Source organism: Hyperolius riggenbachi, chromosome 6 (genome assembly GCF_040937935.1).
Source record: "Hyperolius riggenbachi isolate aHypRig1 chromosome 6, aHypRig1.pri, whole genome shotgun sequence".
In the NCBI taxonomy this organism is placed as follows: domain Eukaryota; kingdom Metazoa; phylum Chordata; class Amphibia; order Anura; family Hyperoliidae; genus Hyperolius; species Hyperolius riggenbachi.
In genome coordinates, this window is record NC_090651.1 from 255,690,395 (window position 1) to 255,710,286 (window position 19,892).

The 19,892-nt window shown below is 42.2% G+C and overlaps 1 protein-coding gene across 2 annotated transcripts in view; it reads right to left on the minus strand.

The window, feature by feature from the left end:
- The window catches only part of PERM1 (PPARGC1 and ESRR induced regulator, muscle 1), a 619,718-nt gene that overhangs the window by 97,455 nt on the left and 502,371 nt on the right, over nucleotides 1–19,892 (minus strand). For both annotated transcript variants that reach the window (XM_068240727.1, XM_068240725.1), the window contains exon 4: nucleotides 10,855–10,941. In XM_068240727.1, the coding sequence (XP_068096828.1) occupies nucleotides 10,855–10,941 (87 nt within the window). The remainder of the gene's footprint in view (nucleotides 1–10,854; nucleotides 10,942–19,892) is intronic.

Below are 19,892 nucleotides of genomic sequence, written 5' to 3' on the forward strand. Positions count from 1 at the left end.
ACAGCTTAACCTAACCCTACTCTCACACAGAACCCTCACCTGGTGGTGCCTAACCCTTACACCCCCCTGGTGGTGCCTAACCCTAAGGTGGTGCCTAAACCTAAGACCCCCTGGTGGTGCCTAACCCTATACCCCCCTGGTGGTGTCTAAATCTAAGACCCCCCTGGTGGCGCCTAAATCTAGGTCCTACTGGTGGTGCCTAACCCTAAGACATCCCTGGTGGTGCCTAAACCTAAGCCCCCCCGGTGGTGCCTAACCCTAAACCTGCCCCCCGGTGGTGCCTAAATCTAAGACCACCTTGGTGGTGCCTAAATCTAGGTCCTACAGGTGGTGTCTAACCCTAAGACATCCCTGGTGGTGCCTAAACCTAAGCACCCCTGGTGGTGCCTAAACGTAAGCCCCCCCCCCCTGGTGGTGCCAAACCCTAACCACCTCCCCAGCACAAACACCCTTCATGACTCCTAACCATTCCCCCCTACACAAACACAATTACAAATGTGGAAACGTTAACATATTTCATAACGTAAATTTTGTGCACACAAACTAAACAATATGACAAAAACTATAACGTTGCAAGTTTCAAAACCATAATATATTTAAAAAACGTTAATGTTGTAATGCTAAAAACGACATTTATCGTTGAGCTCAAATTACGATATTTACATTAGCGCCTATGGGGAGCTGAAATTGCCCATTAGCCCCAGGTGCCCAAATTTTCTGCTTCCCTATAAACTAGGAGCATTATAATGGGGACTGTGGCCAGCACTGCAGCTATAGCAGATTCTTGCTCATGATGACACTGCCATAGCTGCAGTGCTGGCCAGAAAGTGTCAGTCTTTTACCAGCAGAGTCAATGGACATACAGACATTAGATAAAAGTTGGCTAAAATCGCTGATAATGGTCGCTTCGACTGATGATCATTCACCTATCTAGCGTGTGTATATTGTATGCCTGATGTTGTTCAAGAATCCAACATGTTGGATCCTTAATGAGCCACGATGCCCGAGCATGCCTCAAGGCTAGCAATGCACCTGTACAGCACCGGTCCCTGATTGGTCACCCGAAGGATCATTTCCTGCTCCCCGACGGGTGGCAATCATCGCATGTGTGTACTTAGTTTTAGTCTTTTACCAGCAGAGGAAGGGGGGGAGAAGTCATGATCTGCACTGACAGGAAAACACTGGCTTGTGCTCCCTGGTCTAGACAGCTTTCTGTGGATTAAAACTGCACCATTGTCTAAACAGGGAAATCCACAGAAACCAGGCAGGAATGGAAGGCTGACCTCGGGCTTTAGGGCCCATTCACACTTGTGTGTTTTCAGAGCAATGCTGAAATCGCATTGAAAACGAAAAGTGTGAATGGGCCCTAAAGCGTGTACAATGAAAGTATATGGAAGTGTTCTCATCTAAGCGATTTGCTGAAACACGTTGCCTGCAGTGTTTTCTGAGGGATTCTGAGCGATTAGCGGTTCAATGTTAAGTATAGGAATGCTGGAAAATCGCTCAGAAATCACTGGCCTCTTCACAATCAACAGAGTTTTCCCAGCGATTTTACCCAGCCAATCTTGCAGATTACCCACAAAAGGCTAATTGAACTAGAAATCGCAAAACGCTAATCTCTGGATACAGTGAAAAATTGCTGGGAAATCACTAGGAAAAACCGCTGGAAAACGCCAGAAAATCGCTCAGCGTTTGCAGTTAGCAATTTCTAGTGTGAATGGGCCCTAAGAAACAGCTCTATTGAAAAAGTTGTGTGTGTGTGTGTGTGTGTGTGTGTGTGTGTGTGTGTATCAGTGTGTGTGTGTATGTGTGTGTGTGTGTGTGTGTGTGTGTGTGTGTGTGTGTGTGTATCAGTGTGTGTGTGTATGTGTGTGTGTGTGCGTGTGTGTGTGTGTGTGTGTGTGTATCAGTGTGAGTGTGTATGTGTGTGTGTGCGTGCGTGTGTGTGTGTGTGTGTGTGTGTATCAGTGTGTGTGTGTATGTGTGTGTGTGCGTGTGTGTGTGTGTGTGTGTTGCTGTTACTGGAGGTTTGTCATGTGCTGCCCACCATTACTGAGGCCTGTTATATTTCTAGTAGTTAAAGTTCTCCTTTTATAGGAAGAGAAGGCTGCAGCACATTTGCTATAGGTTGGCTATGATATAGTGCCTTTATTTTTGATTTGGCATACTGCCTTAAATCCGCTGAGTTCCATTTTGGTATTTAATGTAAATATAGCTTGAATAGTTGAAAAAATAAATGATATAAAAATATTTCTTCATTTAACACTAGACGAGTCTGTAGAGAAAGAGCTGAAGCTTATGTGTAAAATGCAAAAGCTTTAGCCACTGTTAGCTGTACCTCTGCTTTTTATTTAATTATTATTATTAGCAGGCTTTGTATTAAATTCTATGTCCAGTTTCCATTGCAGTTCACATCATTATAACATGTGCATTATGCAACTGACCACTGTGAACCTAGTCTCAGTGTTATCTTGAAGTACAAACTATTGCTACTAAATAAAATTGCACAAAAGAGATAAGAGTATAACCTTGCGGCTAGGTTCACAGTGGGACGTTGCGGAGCTTTCCACACTGCAATAAAAAGTCTATGCGACGTCGTTAGCAAACATTGTAACGTGTAGCGTTATGGTAACGCACTGCTGCAGTGTGTTACCTCTAAATGCTACACATTACCAGGTTTAGGAAAGCATACTTTTCATTGCCTGTATGCTTTACTGTATCTACTGTATGAGACGGTAACGCAGCGTCAATCTGGGTTACCATTTTTTATTGCATTGTGTTGTAATGTTGTGTTGCAATATTACAATGCAATGTCCCACTGTGAACCTAGCCTAAGGGCTGGTTCACAGTGCTCAGTTACTTTGCAAAACAATTCTACATGTCAACTCACTGCCCATACAATTCTAAGGACCTGTTCACAGTACTGCATTATTCTAACTCGCCACATGCAGGCTTTGTATTAAAGTCTATGACCAGTTTCCACTGCAGTTCACATACATTTTAACGCATGTGTTATACAACTGACCACTGTGAACCTAGCCTAACTCAACTGAAGATTGAGGCTAGGTTCACAGTGGGACGGTGCTGCGTTATAAAGTCATATAACGCAGCTTACAGCAATGCAATTAAAACTCTATGTGGCGTTCACAGTGCGTCATTAGCGTTACATTGTAAAGTATAGCGTTATGGTAATGCACTGCTGCAGGGCGTTACCTCTAAACGCACATTTTACCAGGTACAGGAAAACATACATTTAATTGCTTATATGCTTTACTGTACTTACTGTATGCAAAGGTAATGCAGCATTACTGTTCGTTACCACTTGTTTTTGTTGTATTGAGTTGTACTATTGCGTTGCAACTTTACAATGCAACGTCCTACTGTGAAGCTAGCCAGGTTACTAAACAGCCATTTTCCCATGCACTAAACACAGATGCAGGGATCCACTTCCTTCTGACCACACACAAAAGTCAGTGATGTCAAACATGACTGAAAAACCAACAGACCACAAAAAAATTAACAGCTGTCGACTTTGCTGTTTATGTATTCATATGACTACCTAAGCATAATATTGTTTCTGGCTAATATTAAAGTGATTATCAAATAATCAACAGCTGGCATCCTATTGCCACAGCTCGTTTTCGAGTAGATGGGAGTTTACAACAGTAAAACAATCTTAAAATGCTCTTTTAGAAATGTTTACTTTTCTGAAAGAGAACTGAAACAAAATTTGAAAAAAAGAACAAAAAAACCCAAAACACTTTAGCTTGTTTCATCTGGAATGTTTCTTCGCAAAAACTGATTTGCATAAAATGCCATCTTGTCTTGCAATTCAAACTAAAATCTTACTATGGGACTTATAATAAAAGTCTGTTGGCATCCTACTGAACATTTGCTTCTGTCATAAAGGGTAGTAATTCCAATTATCTGAGGTCTCCATTGATAATCATTAAGAGTAAATCAAGAACCATTACAGTAAAGGCCTGTACCCACTATGCGATTTCTGTGACAATTTTTCAGACGACTGGTGATTTTTTTGTTTTGAACGATAAGCGACTTCTTCCACGATCTCGCGATGTGGGTACCGGCACACAATTACGTGGATGACATTTTTGCAACGACGAGGACTCCGCACAAAGTATTGAGATCACTTGACTTCCCATTTACGCCCGTCGCGTGAGGTCACATCTGTACCTGCTGGCAGGAAGATGGATCGGGGAATGGTCTTCGTCAGGGGATGTTGCTGGGATCCATCTTCCTGTATCGTGTCGTCAGGTGAGTATTCAGCTTAGCAGAGATTTTTTTCCTGGCAACGGATGTATGTAACCTTTACCCCTTTATAATAAAGGCAGATCAAACCATAATATATGGCTCATCAAGGCAGGGTGAATACTAGGTGAATCCAACATTGATCCTTTCATATATGCAGCACCCTGATTTTTTTCTCTTTTCTACAGATTCAGCTAATGAAAGTAACTTTCTTTTCATTATCTGGTCATTTTCCCCCTCATTAGGTGTCTTTTCTCTGAGTTGGAGGCTGCTGGGTATACATGCAGGAAGTCGTAAATGCGGTGTAGCTGCGGGCTAAGAAGCCTGAATTTCTGAGTGGCTGAATATTTTAGTGCACACAATATCCTTCTGATTAATCTGCAAATCAGCTCTATTCTTCAAGAGTCTTGGAAATGCGGGACCTCCGTCCACCTGTCCAGTCTATTAAGGGACGTTATGCTAAATTAACATTAGCAGATAATGACATTTACTGAATAGTTGAATTTGTGGAAGACCATTTGTCTCTTTTTTGTGTTTTATAGAGTATAGCATATAAGTTTGATCCTCCTTGCTTCTTATCTATTGAGTGCCACTTGAAATGAAACGTGCTGATAATATTCTTGTGAATAATTTCATTTTATTCGTTATTTTTGTGTCTGCTCCATACTGCACTTTTTTTTTTTATAATATGCAACTTCTCAGCTGCCTTAACTGTATTTCATATATTTACTGGTCATAAAAAATGCATTTCCAAAAATAAAACTGTAGACATTTAACAGGAAATAAAAATTCAAAAAGTATGCTTGTGTTAAAGCAGTTCCAGGTCCTGCTTTATTATTACTAGGATTGTGTATTTATATAGCACTGATATCTTCTGTAGCACATTAGTGTATAAAGTCATCAGTCTCAGAGGAGCTTCCAATCGAATCCCCACCATGGTCAGCCATTGGGCATGTTGTCATTGCATGTCATGGCTGAGCCTCCGTGACATCTCGCCCGGAGGCTCAGCCATGATGTGCAATGGCAACACGCCCATTGTGGGCATGGAAGTCATGCGCACGGGTGCGTGGCCGTGCACCATGGATTACACACCGAATCAGGAAATGAAGGGGTATATTAGGGGATTCCCGCTATTGTTGTTAGCCTCCAGAGAAGCAGTAGAGACTGCGAGCGTGTAGGGCTGTCTCCCTCTCCTCCCAACCAGAACACGGGTAAAGTTCCTTTCCTTTCACACAGCACCTTATCTTTTGCACCTTATTTGGATTGAGAGACTTTCTCTTCAGCACACTATGCACGAGCTCACTTTAACACAGGTTGTTTCAAATCATTGACATCATAGTCTAGGTACTCCCGTACATTTGAGAGTGGTATTCATTGCAAGTTGGTATTTTTGTATTTTTGGTATTTTTGTACTTTTGTATTTCTCCATAATTATTTGTATTGTCACAGTGTGTAGTGGGCAAATTGCTGTCCTTTTTTTGCACAATATATTTGCATCATTATTACAGCACTAGCACTTTTAGTTGCGAGGAATCCCGTTCACATAGCATCTACTATTGGCATTTATTATACAACGAGCAGTTGGGAGGTGTATTGTTTATATGCAATGTTGGGGGATTTTAAATGTATTGTTTTTTAATCTTTTAAAGGGATATGTCCCTAATAAATTGATATCATTTTTTGAGACATGTTTGGACAGATCATTTATTTATATAGACGGATATAGGGCAGTAGATACCCTGAACCATTATTAGGCAGCCTTTTTTTGTGCATAGATGGGATTTTGTTGCCTAGGTTGTGTACTTTTCAGGTGATATAGAGTTTTGCTCACCAAATTTTATGCAGTCTCGGAACAATCCCACACTAACATGGGGAGAACATATAAACTCACTAATTAGCATCACTCTACACCAGTGGTCCTCAAACTACGGCCCGTGGTCTGAACGCAACCCCATGATGCTTTTTCACTGGCCCCCAAACACAAAATGTTTATAGGACTTCCAATGTGAACTGACCAATCTATTTTTTACTATGGCACTAACTGCACCTACGCTGTAATTATGTGCAGGTGCAGTACACATCATATGACGTGGACACATGGCCTTGAATGAATGCAGAAAGACCCAACCCACCGTCGGGGTCGCTATCATCACAGGTGGCCAGTGGAACAACGCGGAGGACTGGGGCTGCGGCGAGGGACTCAGATGGCTGCGAGGGGCTGGAAAAAAGCCCCAGGTGAGTAAAAAATTGATTGGTCAGTTCACATCAGGCGTCTGTTAACTTATAGATGTGGCCCACTGCACCTAAATATTGGCGGCCCGCATATAGAATAACAGTGCTGGCACCACCCATCCACATACTGTAGAAGCCAGCGAGCAGTAATTCCATGGCTTCCAATTCTGCATCAGGTGACACTGCTGTCAAACTGGACAGCAGGTTGTCTTCTGGGTAGGCTTCAATGTCTGGCGCACAAAGATGTTCTTCGCGCGCCGCACGTCTGAATGGCTGCTGCTGGGAGTTCTCCTCCGGGAATGATTGGGGAGGTTAATCAATACCTAGATTCAATGTAATGTTTTTTCAACATCATTTTATGTATGTTCCGGCCCCACAGCAGTATGAAGTATGTTGACCCGGCCCTTGACCGGAAAAATACAGCATATGGAGGCAAGCAGTGTAAATTTAAAATGTATCCTGCTTGTCGCTAATCGGATGCCTCCGTGTGCTGAAATTTACCTTTTTTACCTGCACCTGAGGGCACCGACAGTTACCTTCTATGCCACAAAATGCAGCTTTTATAGTGCGGCAATGAAGGTAAATTTTTGGATCTCGGAGGTACCCGATTAGCGGCATGCAGTGTGAATTTACCCTGCTTGCCGGTAGTCGGGCACTGAAATCTACTTTCGTTACCACATATTGCAGCTTTCTGGCAGAGAGGGGTTTAGTTCTAGGAGGGAGGTTAGGGTTAGGCACCATGGGGGGGAGGAGGTTAGGCACTACTGAGGGGGGGGGGGGGGGGGGTCTTAGGTTTAGGAAACGCCATGGTGGTCTTAGGTTTAGGCTCCACCAGGCGGGGTGTTAAGACTTAGGCACCACCAGAGAGGGGTCTTAGGTATAGGCACCACCAGGGAGGTCTAAGGGTTAGGCATAGGTAGAGAGAGGGTTCTGTGTGAGTATGGTAAGGTTAAGCTATAGTAAAATATTGGTAAACATTACCAAAATTTTACTATCAAAATGAAGCAGTAGAATACCTCTGATTTCAGCGATATTCTTCTAGTGGCAATCCCCTGTGACTTTTTTTCCAGACGCCTTTATTAAATGTAAGTAGCAGCAACTCATATGGAGAAGCACATTACCAGGCTGATCACATGATTTGTAAGGCTCTGATTTGATGTGATCATTTCCTGATTTAAAGGGATACTGTAGGGGGGGTCAGGGGAAAATGAGTTGAACTTACCCGGGGCTTCTAACAGTCCCCCGCAGACATCCTGTGTTGGCGCAGCCACTCACCGATGCTCCGGCTCCGCCTCCGGTTCACTTCTGGAATTTCAGACTTTAAAGTCTGAAAACCACTGCGCCTGCGTTGCCGTGTCCTCGATCCCGCTGATGTCATCAAGAGCGCACAGCGCAGGCCCAGTATGGTCTGTGTCTGCGCAGTACACTCCTGGTGACATCAGCGGGAGCGAGGACACGGGTGTGCAGGCATAGTGGTTTTCTGACTTTAAAGTCAGAAATTCCAGAAGTGAACTGGAGGCGGGGCCGGAGCATCGGTGAGTGGCTGCGCCAACACAGGATGTCTGTGGGGGACCATTAGAAGCCCCGGGTAAGTTCAGCTCATTTTCCCCCGACCCCCCTACAGTATCCCTTTAAGGTGGCCACTAATGAGCCAATCTTTTTCATCCAATCTTACCATTTCTGTATAATATAAGGTAACTGCCTGAAGTATCCATTCAGTATATTCACTCAATTTACCCTTATACTACATAGATTTGGTAAGATTGGATGAAAAAGATTGGATCATTAGTGGCCACCAAGTCTACACAGTGACAAAACTTGACACATGATGTTGATGACCAGAACATAAGAGCCTTACACCTGGTACACACTATGCAATTTCCCATTAGATAGATAGTTGATTAGGTCATTTCCAACAGGTCCGATTTGATTTCCATTTTTTTGGTTGATTTTTTGTTCACCTTTATAAAAAAAATCGATCAGAAAAACAGTCGGAAACTGTATTCGGCCTTCTATCTGCTGGGAAATTATATGGTGTGTCCCAGGCATTACAAATCTATCACCTGATCAAACTGATCATACGCTTCTTGTTGAGGTCTTATTGAGGTCTGCGTCACACAGCTGACTGAACACCTGAAAGATGGTTCTGAGAGTGACTGCTGTGAAGGAACTCAGGCAACATAATGGTTCAAAAATGATGAATTCATTTTTTTCTTATAATAAGTAAACAGTTCCTTATATTAGCGACAAACGGTGTAGAAAATATAGACAGTGGAAGCAACAAGGTATCATTTTCTGGTATAGTGGTACCTTGTACTGCAAATGGACATGTATTTATGGCAGGACCGTTCACAAAAGCCAGATCTTGAATGTAATATATAGATATAGGAAGTGTTTTTGATGCTGAAACCAGGAAAATTACCATAAGTGGTTATCCTGAATAATTGACTGTTCTACTATATGTCACTACAGTGTCTTTTTCAGGAATGACAGATAGACCAGCACGTCTAATAATAGCTGGGTGGTTTCTGTACCTTTGATCACCCTTTGAAACCCATGTTTGTTAGCAACTTGTTACTTTTGCATACAGTGAAAACATCTAGAAAATCTGACAGGTCAATGTTTTGCTCCAGTGAAGGAGGGGTGAGTCTGTGAAACAAGCTATTTTCTAAACGTGATGCAATCCTTTTTGTTTCCAGTGAATACACCAGCTCCAATTTGGTTTCTCATGCTGATAGGCTATTAAGTGGCTTTATTGTAAGAACAATACCCGTGCCTTTCAACTAACCTGCTTTCTCTGGTTAGCCTTTATAGTGGGTGCAGAACCTGCTGTCCTACTGGGAGAGGGATAAAGCTGGGGACACTGACGGCCTCCCAACTCAGTGGGGTTTTTTGTTTGTACTTCAACCATTTAGTAGTTCATGTCTAACTTCTCTTTGTTAAATGTAGGAAATTCTGCTATCTAACTTTATTATGGTCCATATGGTTTGGTTTGCCAGGGTAATCAATGACTAGGAGCAAAATTTAATTGAAGGAATATCCCTGTGGATTACATTTATGAAGTCTGGCCTCTATATATTATGAAAGGTAAGTGTCCAAATATATGGGCTAAATAAAGGGCATATAAGTGCATATAAGAGTGTGGAAGAATTTTTCTCAGTATGATAAAATGCCAGATGGGCCATGCTTCCAAATATCTGGTTCAAGTAAAATACTAAACACTGTTGCCACTGGAACCGAGCAGCAGGCTATGGAGGAAGGGCCTGGACAACACATCCTTTATGAGAACCTCTGACAGCTCTCCACAGACAGCCACAAGTGGCATGAAGAGATGAGACCCGATCTGTTGCTGTGAGGACAAAATCACTACACATGAGTATAGACCCCAAGGCATAAACACTTAACCGATCATTACCAGAGAACTCCATTAGTATCTGAGCAGAGACCCTACTTCTGCCAATCCCAGGATCTAGCTTCAAAAGAGTTAACCAGCACTAGAACCGAAGCAGGTCTAGATCAAGTTGACAACCATGAGAGACTTTTCACCTTAGACTGTGCTTAAAGGGACACTTAAGCCAACGTAAAAAAAAAATGAGTTTTATGCACCTGGGGCTTCTACCAGCCCCCTGCAGCTGTCCGGTGCCCACGTAGACTTGCTCCTATGCTCCTAGCCTCGCCGGCAGCGACTTCCAGTTTCGGCGACAGGAGCCGACAGGCCGGGAACGCTAGTGATTCTTCGCGTTCCTGGACGCAATGGTAGTATAGAGGGCGCTATTGCGTCCAGGAACGCAAGGAATCACTCACGTTCCCGGCCTGTCGGCTCCTGTCGCCAAAACCGAAAGCGGCTGCTGGCGGGGCCAGGAGCATCGGAGCAAGTCTAAGTGGGCACCGGCCAGCTGCAGGGGGCTGGTAGAAACCCCAGGTGAGTAAAACTCATTTTTTTTACGTAAGTGACCCTTTAAGTATGGTTATCAGTAAGAATGTGACAAATACAGGAGGTTTTCATTTCAATATGCACAAGTTTGAAGTAGTTGTATCAGTAAGATCAGTCTCTTTGGTTTACACTGCTGTTCAAAATAACACAAACTGTGTAAATGTGTTGAGGGGAAGGTGCCCATACATCTAGAGAATATGGGCAGATTGGACCAAAAGACATATTTCTCTCTTGATTGAATCTGATCAGAAAGATCTGTTGGCTGCCCAAACACAGCAGGCTGATTCCCGATTGATTTCAGCATTTAATATCATGGGAATCACCCTTGTGACACCAAATCTGCCGCTTCCGACGCTGCCCCTAGTGTAAATGTGTCCCCCATGCTTACACTTCTACTTTACCTGTCCGCTGTCACTCACCGCAGTACCCATCTGTCTTCGGCTTCCTCCATTTGCACCTCAAATCAGATGGTCGATCAGCCTCCAAGTCGAGTGATGTATGGGCACCTGTAGTGAGATGTGGGGAGAAACAATGACACACAATGCAGAAAGGTATTGTGTCTCATAAATAAAAAATGCACTATCTTTACAAAGATTCACTGAGATTTGTGATAGGTAGAAGATGCCCCCATCAAGCCAATCCTTGATGTAATCTAGAGCATGGCACTTGGTGGAGTGTGCTGTCAGGGTATAGATGTCTCTCATGTCCCAAGGCCCTGGTACTACAGTTGTTTTCCATCCCAGTCTAAAGCCTCATATACACATAGGAGGAATGTTGCCCAGCAGCACTCAATCCCTCAGGAGACATTACAGGGCCAATTCTGTACAGAACACAGGCTAGCAACATGCAGGCTAGCAATTTGATCTGTTACTATGCGAGGGGTGGGCGGAGGGCCAACAAAACAATATGGTGTGACGACACACAACCGGTGGGGTGAGGGAGGCGAGCAAAGCTCTAGGCCAAATTGATTTGCCAAGTTGATTACTCACCGAGGCATTGAGAGCTGCTGTACAGACACTAGATTCTCGGCAGAGGCTGCTGTTATCTGGCACCTTGACCGAGTTTCTGTTTCATTGTTTTATTGAGTGTGTAAAACACATCAATGAAAAGGTGACATCATTATTTGGATAAAATTACAATATCTAGATTCACAAATTGTGAGCTATAGGTAGGTGTCCGTCATTAATAGTTGACCGATAGTCACTTTTAGCAAATTTTTATCAATCATCTGAGTACTGAGTGCATGTAAACCAAGCATCCACTACTTTACAACCCAGGTTCTCAACATGTGGTACACGTACCCCAGGGGGTACTTCTGATGGTTCCAGGCGGTACTCGGGCTTGATATACTTAATCAAGAATAACAAATTTAGAGTTTTAGAAAATGCTAAATCTTATTTAACCCATTCAGGTTCCGTGGTTTTCACGAGAGAAATGTTCACCTCCCATTCATTAGCCTATAACTTTATCACTACTTATCACAATGAACTGATCTATATCTTGTTTTTTCCGCCACCAATTAGGCTTTCTTTGGGGGGTACATTTTGCTAAGAGCCACTTTACTGTAAACGCATTTTTAACAGGAAGAATAAGAAAAAAATGGAAAAATTCATTATTCCTCAGTTTTCAGCCATTATAGTTTTAAAATAATACATGCCTCCATAATTAAAACTCACGTATTGTATATGCCCATATGTCCCGGTTATTACACCGTTAAAATTATGTCCCTATCACAATGTATGGCGACAATATTTTATTTGGAAATAAAGGTGCATTTTTTCCATTTTGCATCTATCACTATTAACAAGTTTAAAATAAAAAAAATATAGAAATATTTCATTTTTACATTGATATTTAAAAAGTTTATATGCAGAGTAAAAAAACGCGCTTGCTGTTATACCCTATTCCCACTTGTTTTACTTTGGTGGAGCGCTACCGTATTACGCCTCCTCAGGCCAGTTCAACATATATATTCCACTTTAGCCAGCGCTCGATGTCCCAGACTGCAAACACCACCTTAAAGAGAAACTCCGACCAAGAATTGAACTTTATCCCAATTAGTAGCTGATACCCACTTTTACATGAAAAATATAATGATTTTCACAAACAGACCATCAGGGGGCGCTGTATGACTGATTTTGTGCTGAAACCCCTCCCACAAGAGGCTCTGGTACCGTACGGTACTCTGGGCAAACTGCCACAATGTAACAATGACACACACAGGAAATGGCTGTTTATAGCTGTCTGTTAAAGCCAGAACAGCTACATAATCTGCCCACAGTAACAATGTCACCATGTAATACATGTCAGAATGTGAATCTGGGAGAGGAAAGATTTTACAATGAGCAAACTCTGACTAAATCATGTATACATAATTATTGTAAAAATTAAGCACCTTTTTATATTAAATTATTTTCACTGGAGTTCCTCTTTAATACTTGGGTCTTCAGACATCTATACACCTTTAAAAGTAAACAGCAAGAGAAGATCTCATAGTGCAGGATGTTTATATATTGCACTCACACCTCTGTGCTCCCGCAGCCACACACTAAAAACAGTGTCATATAGTCATATAGTCACCATAGCCTCCTATAGTCACCGTATGATTCCTTCCTGGTCTCAGCGCGTCTCCTTGGCTCCGCCCTACCGACTTCGTCATCAACGATGACTCATCATCGTTGATGACGAAACCGGTAGGGCGGAGCCAATGAGACGCGCTGAGACCAGGAAGGAATCATACGCAGCCAAGACCGGAACGCTACTAGAGGCTACGGTGACTATATGATGGGCAATGTTTAAAGAAATTTTTATGTACGCACAGTGATTTTAAGCGTGAAGCTTCATATTAAATAAGGTTTTACACATGTTATACTCTGTTTTCTGCGAGGTGATGTTAACCCATAAGACAGACGGCGTGGAGAGATAAGCAAAGTGAAAGCATATATCTGGTGAGGAGGGAACTTGAGGGGGAGTGTGACCCCTAGTCCCCGGTGGAAAAGTTTATAGCACCACCTGAGTGTTTTTAGTGTGTGGCTGCGGGAGCACAGAGGTGTGAGTGCAATATATAAACATCCTGCACTATGAGATCTTCTCTTGCTGTTTACTTTTAAAGGTGTATAGGTGTCTGAAGACCCAAGTATCGAGGTGGTGTTTGCAGTCTGGGACATTGAGCGCTGGCTAAAGTGGAATATATATTTAAAAAGTTTAGACCCTTAGGTAAATATTTACATGTTTTTTTTTATTGTAATGGTTTTTTTTCTTATAGTAAACATTTTATTTGGGTAGTTTTGGGAGGGTGGGGGGTAAACAATAGATTTATAAAGTAAATGTGTGTTGATTTTAATCTATTTTTATTTTCAGTTGTAGTATTACTTTTTGGCCACAAGATGGCGGCCATGAGTTTGTTTACATGACGTCACTCTAAGGGAAGGGAACGGCCAGAAAAGGCGCAGCTTCCGAGAGAAGCTGTCGCTTTTTCAGCGGGGGAGAGGAATCAGTGATCGGGCACCATAGCCCGATACTTTGATTCCCTGGCTACCGAATCCGCGGCCGGGAGTGCGCGTGCACGCGCGCGATCGGCCACGGGGGCGCGCGGTAGCGCACATGGTTCCTGGACGTAGTTTCTACGTCCAGGAACCAAAATAGGTTAAACAACACCAAATTAGTATTTTAGCTAATTAAAAGCAGTAGTAAATGCTTGAAAATTGATTAGAACCAATTATCATGCACTACTATTGAATATATTTTTGTCAAGGGGTACTTGTGATAATGTTTACTATGCTAGGGGATACTTGGTGAGTACAGGGTTTTAAAAGGGGTACATATTAATAAAATGTTGAGAAACACTGCTTTACAACATCTTCAAAACGCCTAATAAGGAAAGTAAAGAAATAAAAAAGAGCTGTAAAGCATATTCCTCGGCCAAGTTTCAACTGGCGCCTTTAATGCTGAAGCCTAAACCTGGCTGCAACGTCAGTTTCTGTGCCTGCCACATGATCATGATGGTTTTATGTCTTTTTAAATTTGCAGGGATAACAAACCAGATGGTACTTGTCTTTAATCAGGAGGCTGAAGCATCCATAACTTCCAAAAGCAAATTGTTTCTTCAGACCTCAGGACAGTTCTCTACTTGGCCAAAGTCCATCTTACATAAGCTTGGGTCGAGAGAAGGTAGAAATGTTTCTAGATTTTGCCTAGGTATGGTATCTTCTTTGACTGGTAGAGGAACTATCACACAAGAAAAGTAAAATACATGTGTTTTCACACATAAGATGTCCATTTGTCCCAGAGTAAAAGCACTATAAAGTACTTTTTCCTATGTCACTTAAAGGGGAACTGAAGAGAGAGGTATATGGAGGCTGTCATGTTTATTTCCTTTTAGACAATACCAGTTGCCTGGCAGCCCTGCTGATCCTCTGCCTCTAATACTATTAGCCATAGCCCCTGAACAAGCATGCAGCAGATCAGGTGTTTCAGTGGTTCAGACTTATAAGTCTGATCTGACAAGACTAGCTGCATGCTTGTTTCTGGTTTTAATCAGATACTACTGCAGAGAAATAGACCAGCAGGGCTGCCAGGCAACTGGTATTGATTAAAAGGAAATACACATGACAGCCTCCATATACCTCTCTCTTCAGTTCCCCTTTAAGGTGCCCATACACTCATCAGATAGATAAGAAATGCATCTGATGATCTATCTGATGCGTTTTTAGAACATTTTTTACCAGGATAGAATTCCAATAGATTTCAGTTTGAAATCTATTGAAATTCGATCTGATGGCATTTTTTTGCCATCAGATTTCCATTAAGGCCAATGCAAACTGATAAGCAATCTCATCAGATCGATCTAAATTTTCCACCCTGCCAGTTCGATGGAAATCCATCGAAATCGGCCATCGATCGGTCGATTGGCCAACCGATTGGCAATCGATCGATCGGTCGGCCAGAAAATCGGCTGAGTGTATGGGCCCCTTTACAGTGAGTAGTAACAATATGACAGATCTGTCGGGTTATGGACTAGTCGATCTCTTTATGTGGATTTTCAGTGTTGTCACATTTTTCTAGGGTGAAGGTGTAAGATATTTTTAATTGGTATGGATCACCTTTTTCCTAATTTTATAATTTACATGAATTTAAAAAGGTTCTGAAACTGATCTCTCTATTCACTCAGGGCATTCCTCTGGTCACCTTTTTATTGTTACCTCTTTATTAAGAATGTGACAGAGCACATAAGTCCTGAATATATTAGCTCACATTTCTTTTAAAGTAAAAGAAAGGAAAAACACAATCGAGAGCCCCCAATAGTGTATTATTGATGATAAAGGAATGCCAAGGTAGCAGCAATAAGAAATATACTCACAAGTATGGGTTGCCGGGTTCAGGCAACCACTTAAAACACTTATGGGGATATTAGGCCTGTCCCCACTCAGGCTAAAAAGTCGCTCTCTGTAGAAGATAAGAAGGGGTGTTCACCCATCCACCAGGTGGATGACAATACTTGCAATGGAAACAGAGGCGCCAGCAGAGCAAAAATTGATCATAGGTAAAAACAGATAAAAGTTGGGGGGCAAGGGTGGACTTACCTCCCCAAAACCAAACACAACCACTATGTATGGTTTAAACAAGATTTAATTTGTACTCCAGAACAAATGCAACGCTTTTCGTGGGTCTCTAGCCCACTTCCCCAGGCAATTATAAAGATAGTAGTAACTCAGAAGTTGTGTAACAAGTACAGCGCATCTGTGAAGCGGCGCTGTACTTGGCTACATAACTTCTGAGTTACTCCTATTTTTATTATTGCCTGAGGAAGCGGGCTAGAGACCCACAAAACGCGTTGCATTTGTTCTGGAGTACGAATTAAATCTTGTTTAAACCATACATAGTGGTTGTGTTTGGTTTTGGGGAGGTAAGTCCACCCTTGCCCCTCAACTTTTATCTGTTTTTACCTATGATCAATTTTTACTCTGCTGGCGCCTCTGTTTCCATTGCAATTTCTTTTGAAGTGACAGAGGAGAGGAAGAGAACTCTTTTTTCCTCAACCCTGGGACATGCCTCCCATTCTGCCACTGCTAATTGTAAAATCCATGTGGGTTGGTTGGTTTGTTGGTAAGGTGGTGGGAGAGGTGTCACTTACTGGCCCCTCTTCTTGTTGACCACCAGTCCACATGGCTAGACATCAAGATGATTAGTTTAGAGGACTATGCTGCTTTTTAAAGTCTATAGAGTAATAAATGTGTTTGTCACTCCTTCTTTACAGAATACCCAGTTTAAAATCAACATCACCTTCTGTTTGCTGGCAATGGTGACATTTTTTCCATTGGAACATTGGTAGCATCTGTAACCATTTTTTTTTTGGAGCATCTACCTTGATTGAGGCCTGGAACAATTCCACAAACCTGCAGATCAGACTTGTGTAGTGAAGACTCAGATTTCTGAAGTTTAAGTAAGGAAATACAGTGGGATGCGAAAGTTTGGGCAACTTTGTTAACCGTCATGATTTTCCTGTATTCATTTTTGGTTGTTACGATTAAATAAAATTCAGTTAAATATATCATATAGGAGACACACACAGTGATATTTGAGAAGTGAAATAAAGTTTATTGGATTTACAGAAAGTGTGCAATAACTGTAACAATGCAATAATAACAAAATTAGGCAGGTGCATATATTTGGGCGCCACAAAAAAGAAATGAAATCAATATTTAGTAGATCCTCCTTTTGCAGAAATGAAAGCCTCTAAACACTTCCACTAGGTTCCAATGAGAGTCTGGATTCTGGTTGAAGGTATTTTGGACCATTCCTCTTTACAAAACATATCTAGTTCATTCAGGTTTGATGGCTTCTGAGCATGGACAGTTCTCTTTAACTCACACCACAGATTTTCAATTATATTCAGGTCTGGGGACTGAAATGGCCATTCTGGAATATTGTACTTGTTCATCTGCATGAATGCCTTAGTGGATTTTGAGCAGTGTTTAGGGTTGTTGTCTTGTTGAAAGATCCAGCCCCGGCGCAGCTTCAGCTTTGTCACTGATTCCTGGATATTGTTCTCCAGAATCTGCTGATACTGAGTGGAATCCATGTGTCCCTTCACTTTGACAAGATTCCTAGTCCCTGCACTGGCCACACAGCCCCACAGCATGATGGAACCACCACCATATTTTACTGTAGGTAGCAGTTGTTTTTCTTGGAATGGTGTGTTATTTTTCCTCCATGCATAATGTCCCTTGTTATGCCCAAATAACTCAATTTTAGTTTCATCAGTCCACAGCACCTTATTCTAAAATGAAGCTGGCTTGTTCAAATGTGCTTAAGCATACCTCAAGCGGCTCTCTTTGTGCTGTGGGCGGAGAAAAGGCTTCCTCTGCATCACTCTCGCATACAGCATCTCTTTGTGTAAAGTGCGCCGAATGGTTGAATGATGCCCAGTGACACCATCTGCAGCAAGATGATGTTGTAAGTCTTTGGTGCTGGTCTGTGAGTTGACTCTGACTGTTCTCACAATTCGTCGCTTCTGTCTATCCGAGATTTTTCTAGGTCTGCCACTTGAGCCTTAAGTTGAACTGAGCCTGTGGTCTTCCATTTCCTCAATATGTTCCTAACTGTGGAAACAGACAGCTGAAATCTCTGAGACAACTTTCTGTATCCTTCCCCTAAACCATGATGGTGAACAATCTTTGTCTTTACGTCATTTGAGAGTTGTTTTAAGATTGCCCAAATTTATGCACCTGCCTAATTTTATTCAAACAATTATTGCGCACTTTCTGTAAATCCAATAAACTTCATTTCACTTCGCAAATATCACTGTGTGTGTCTCCTATATGATATATTTAACTGACATTTTTTATTGTAACAACGAACCATTTGTATCAACCAACCATTTATACAAGAAAATCATGACGATTAACAAGGTTGCCCAAACTTTCGCATCCCACCGTACCTCACTCCGAGAGGCATATTTATTATTAGCCATAAGAAAGGCTTTTGATGTCTTTTCTGCTACCCTCAGCTTCTTCAGAGCCATTTTCTGCTCTTCTTCAGGCAATCTTTTGGTCAATACATCAAGGACCAAAAATTGCCCTGTAACATTGTTTAACATAGTTTAATGTTGTAATGTCTCCCCTATTTGGTGTACATCGCTTTGTAATATGTTGGCGCTTTATACATGAAGTTTATTATTATTAATAATATTAATGCAATCAAGGTTTTCTTTTTTTTTCTGAAGAGGAACTTCTAAACACTCCTGTAAAGATGGACAACGTAATGTAATGAAAACTGTGCATATTTATATTTACAAATAAAGAACAACTGTAAATATGCCCCTAATATCTACATGCTTTTGCAGACACACATATGTATCTAAAAACTTAGGATCATTTTGATGTTTAAAGTCATATTTATGCAGAAATATTGAGAATCTGTAGGCCCTGGCCAATCCTGCTGGCTGAAGTCCTCTGAAGACCTCCACAAATGCTATTATTAAACCTCAGCACCAGCAGTGGAATCTGTGACATGGCTCCTCTATCTTCCATTATAGGATCAGACTAGCCATGCTCTACTGTCCATTGCAATGCTGGGAAAGAGAATAGTTACTGTACTTCCTACTTTCATTCATCTGCTGTTCCCTTAGGCTGTGCACCCCCTTGAGCTGAGAACGGAGCCTGTTTTATATATAGCAGCTGTTCACACTCGTCAGCCTGCAACAGAACTGTTGGGGTAAGCCGGCAGCACTCTTGTACAGTCCACGGTAATCCCAGACAGGTGGATGTGTTCCCCATGTATCCTATGGTGCATCCGTCCTGAGCCCAAGCCAGACCACAGTGACCCATCGGAGCGGACAATCTACTGTCCACTCCCACTGGCTGTATGTGGAATCGAGCCTTACTGTCTGATCAAGAAGTCTGGAATAGCATATGAGGAACAGAGCTCAATTCCCACTTTCCAACAGCAGTACTTGAGGCATCCAGAAAGCCACTGGTAATTACTGCACAAAACTATGACAGTAAACCTCTCACTGCAACCCCATGTATGCTACAGCAATTGCATAACCACTATTTCAGCTAAGTTAAAAAAAATAATAATTAGCTCTATAAAAGTTGTCTCCTCCACACATTTCTTCACTAATCTTCAGATACCATCCAACCCGGAATCTTCAGTCCTCCCAGGAGACTCTCTTGTCCTCTAGCACAGTCACCTTCTCTCACTCCTGCATTCAAGACTTCTCACAAGCATCACCTCTTCTTTGGAACGCTCTCCCACAGCCAGTCCATCATGCTCTAAACCTGGAGACCTTCAAATGTACTCTCAAAACACACCTGTTTAGACAAGTCTATAACTTGCTATAGGCAGTATTGGAGGGTTTATGCCTCATCTGGTAACCCGTGTCTCCTCCCCTCATGTCTCCAACCCACTACCCTCTAGATTGTAAGCTCACAAGGGCAGGGACCTACTCCTAGTG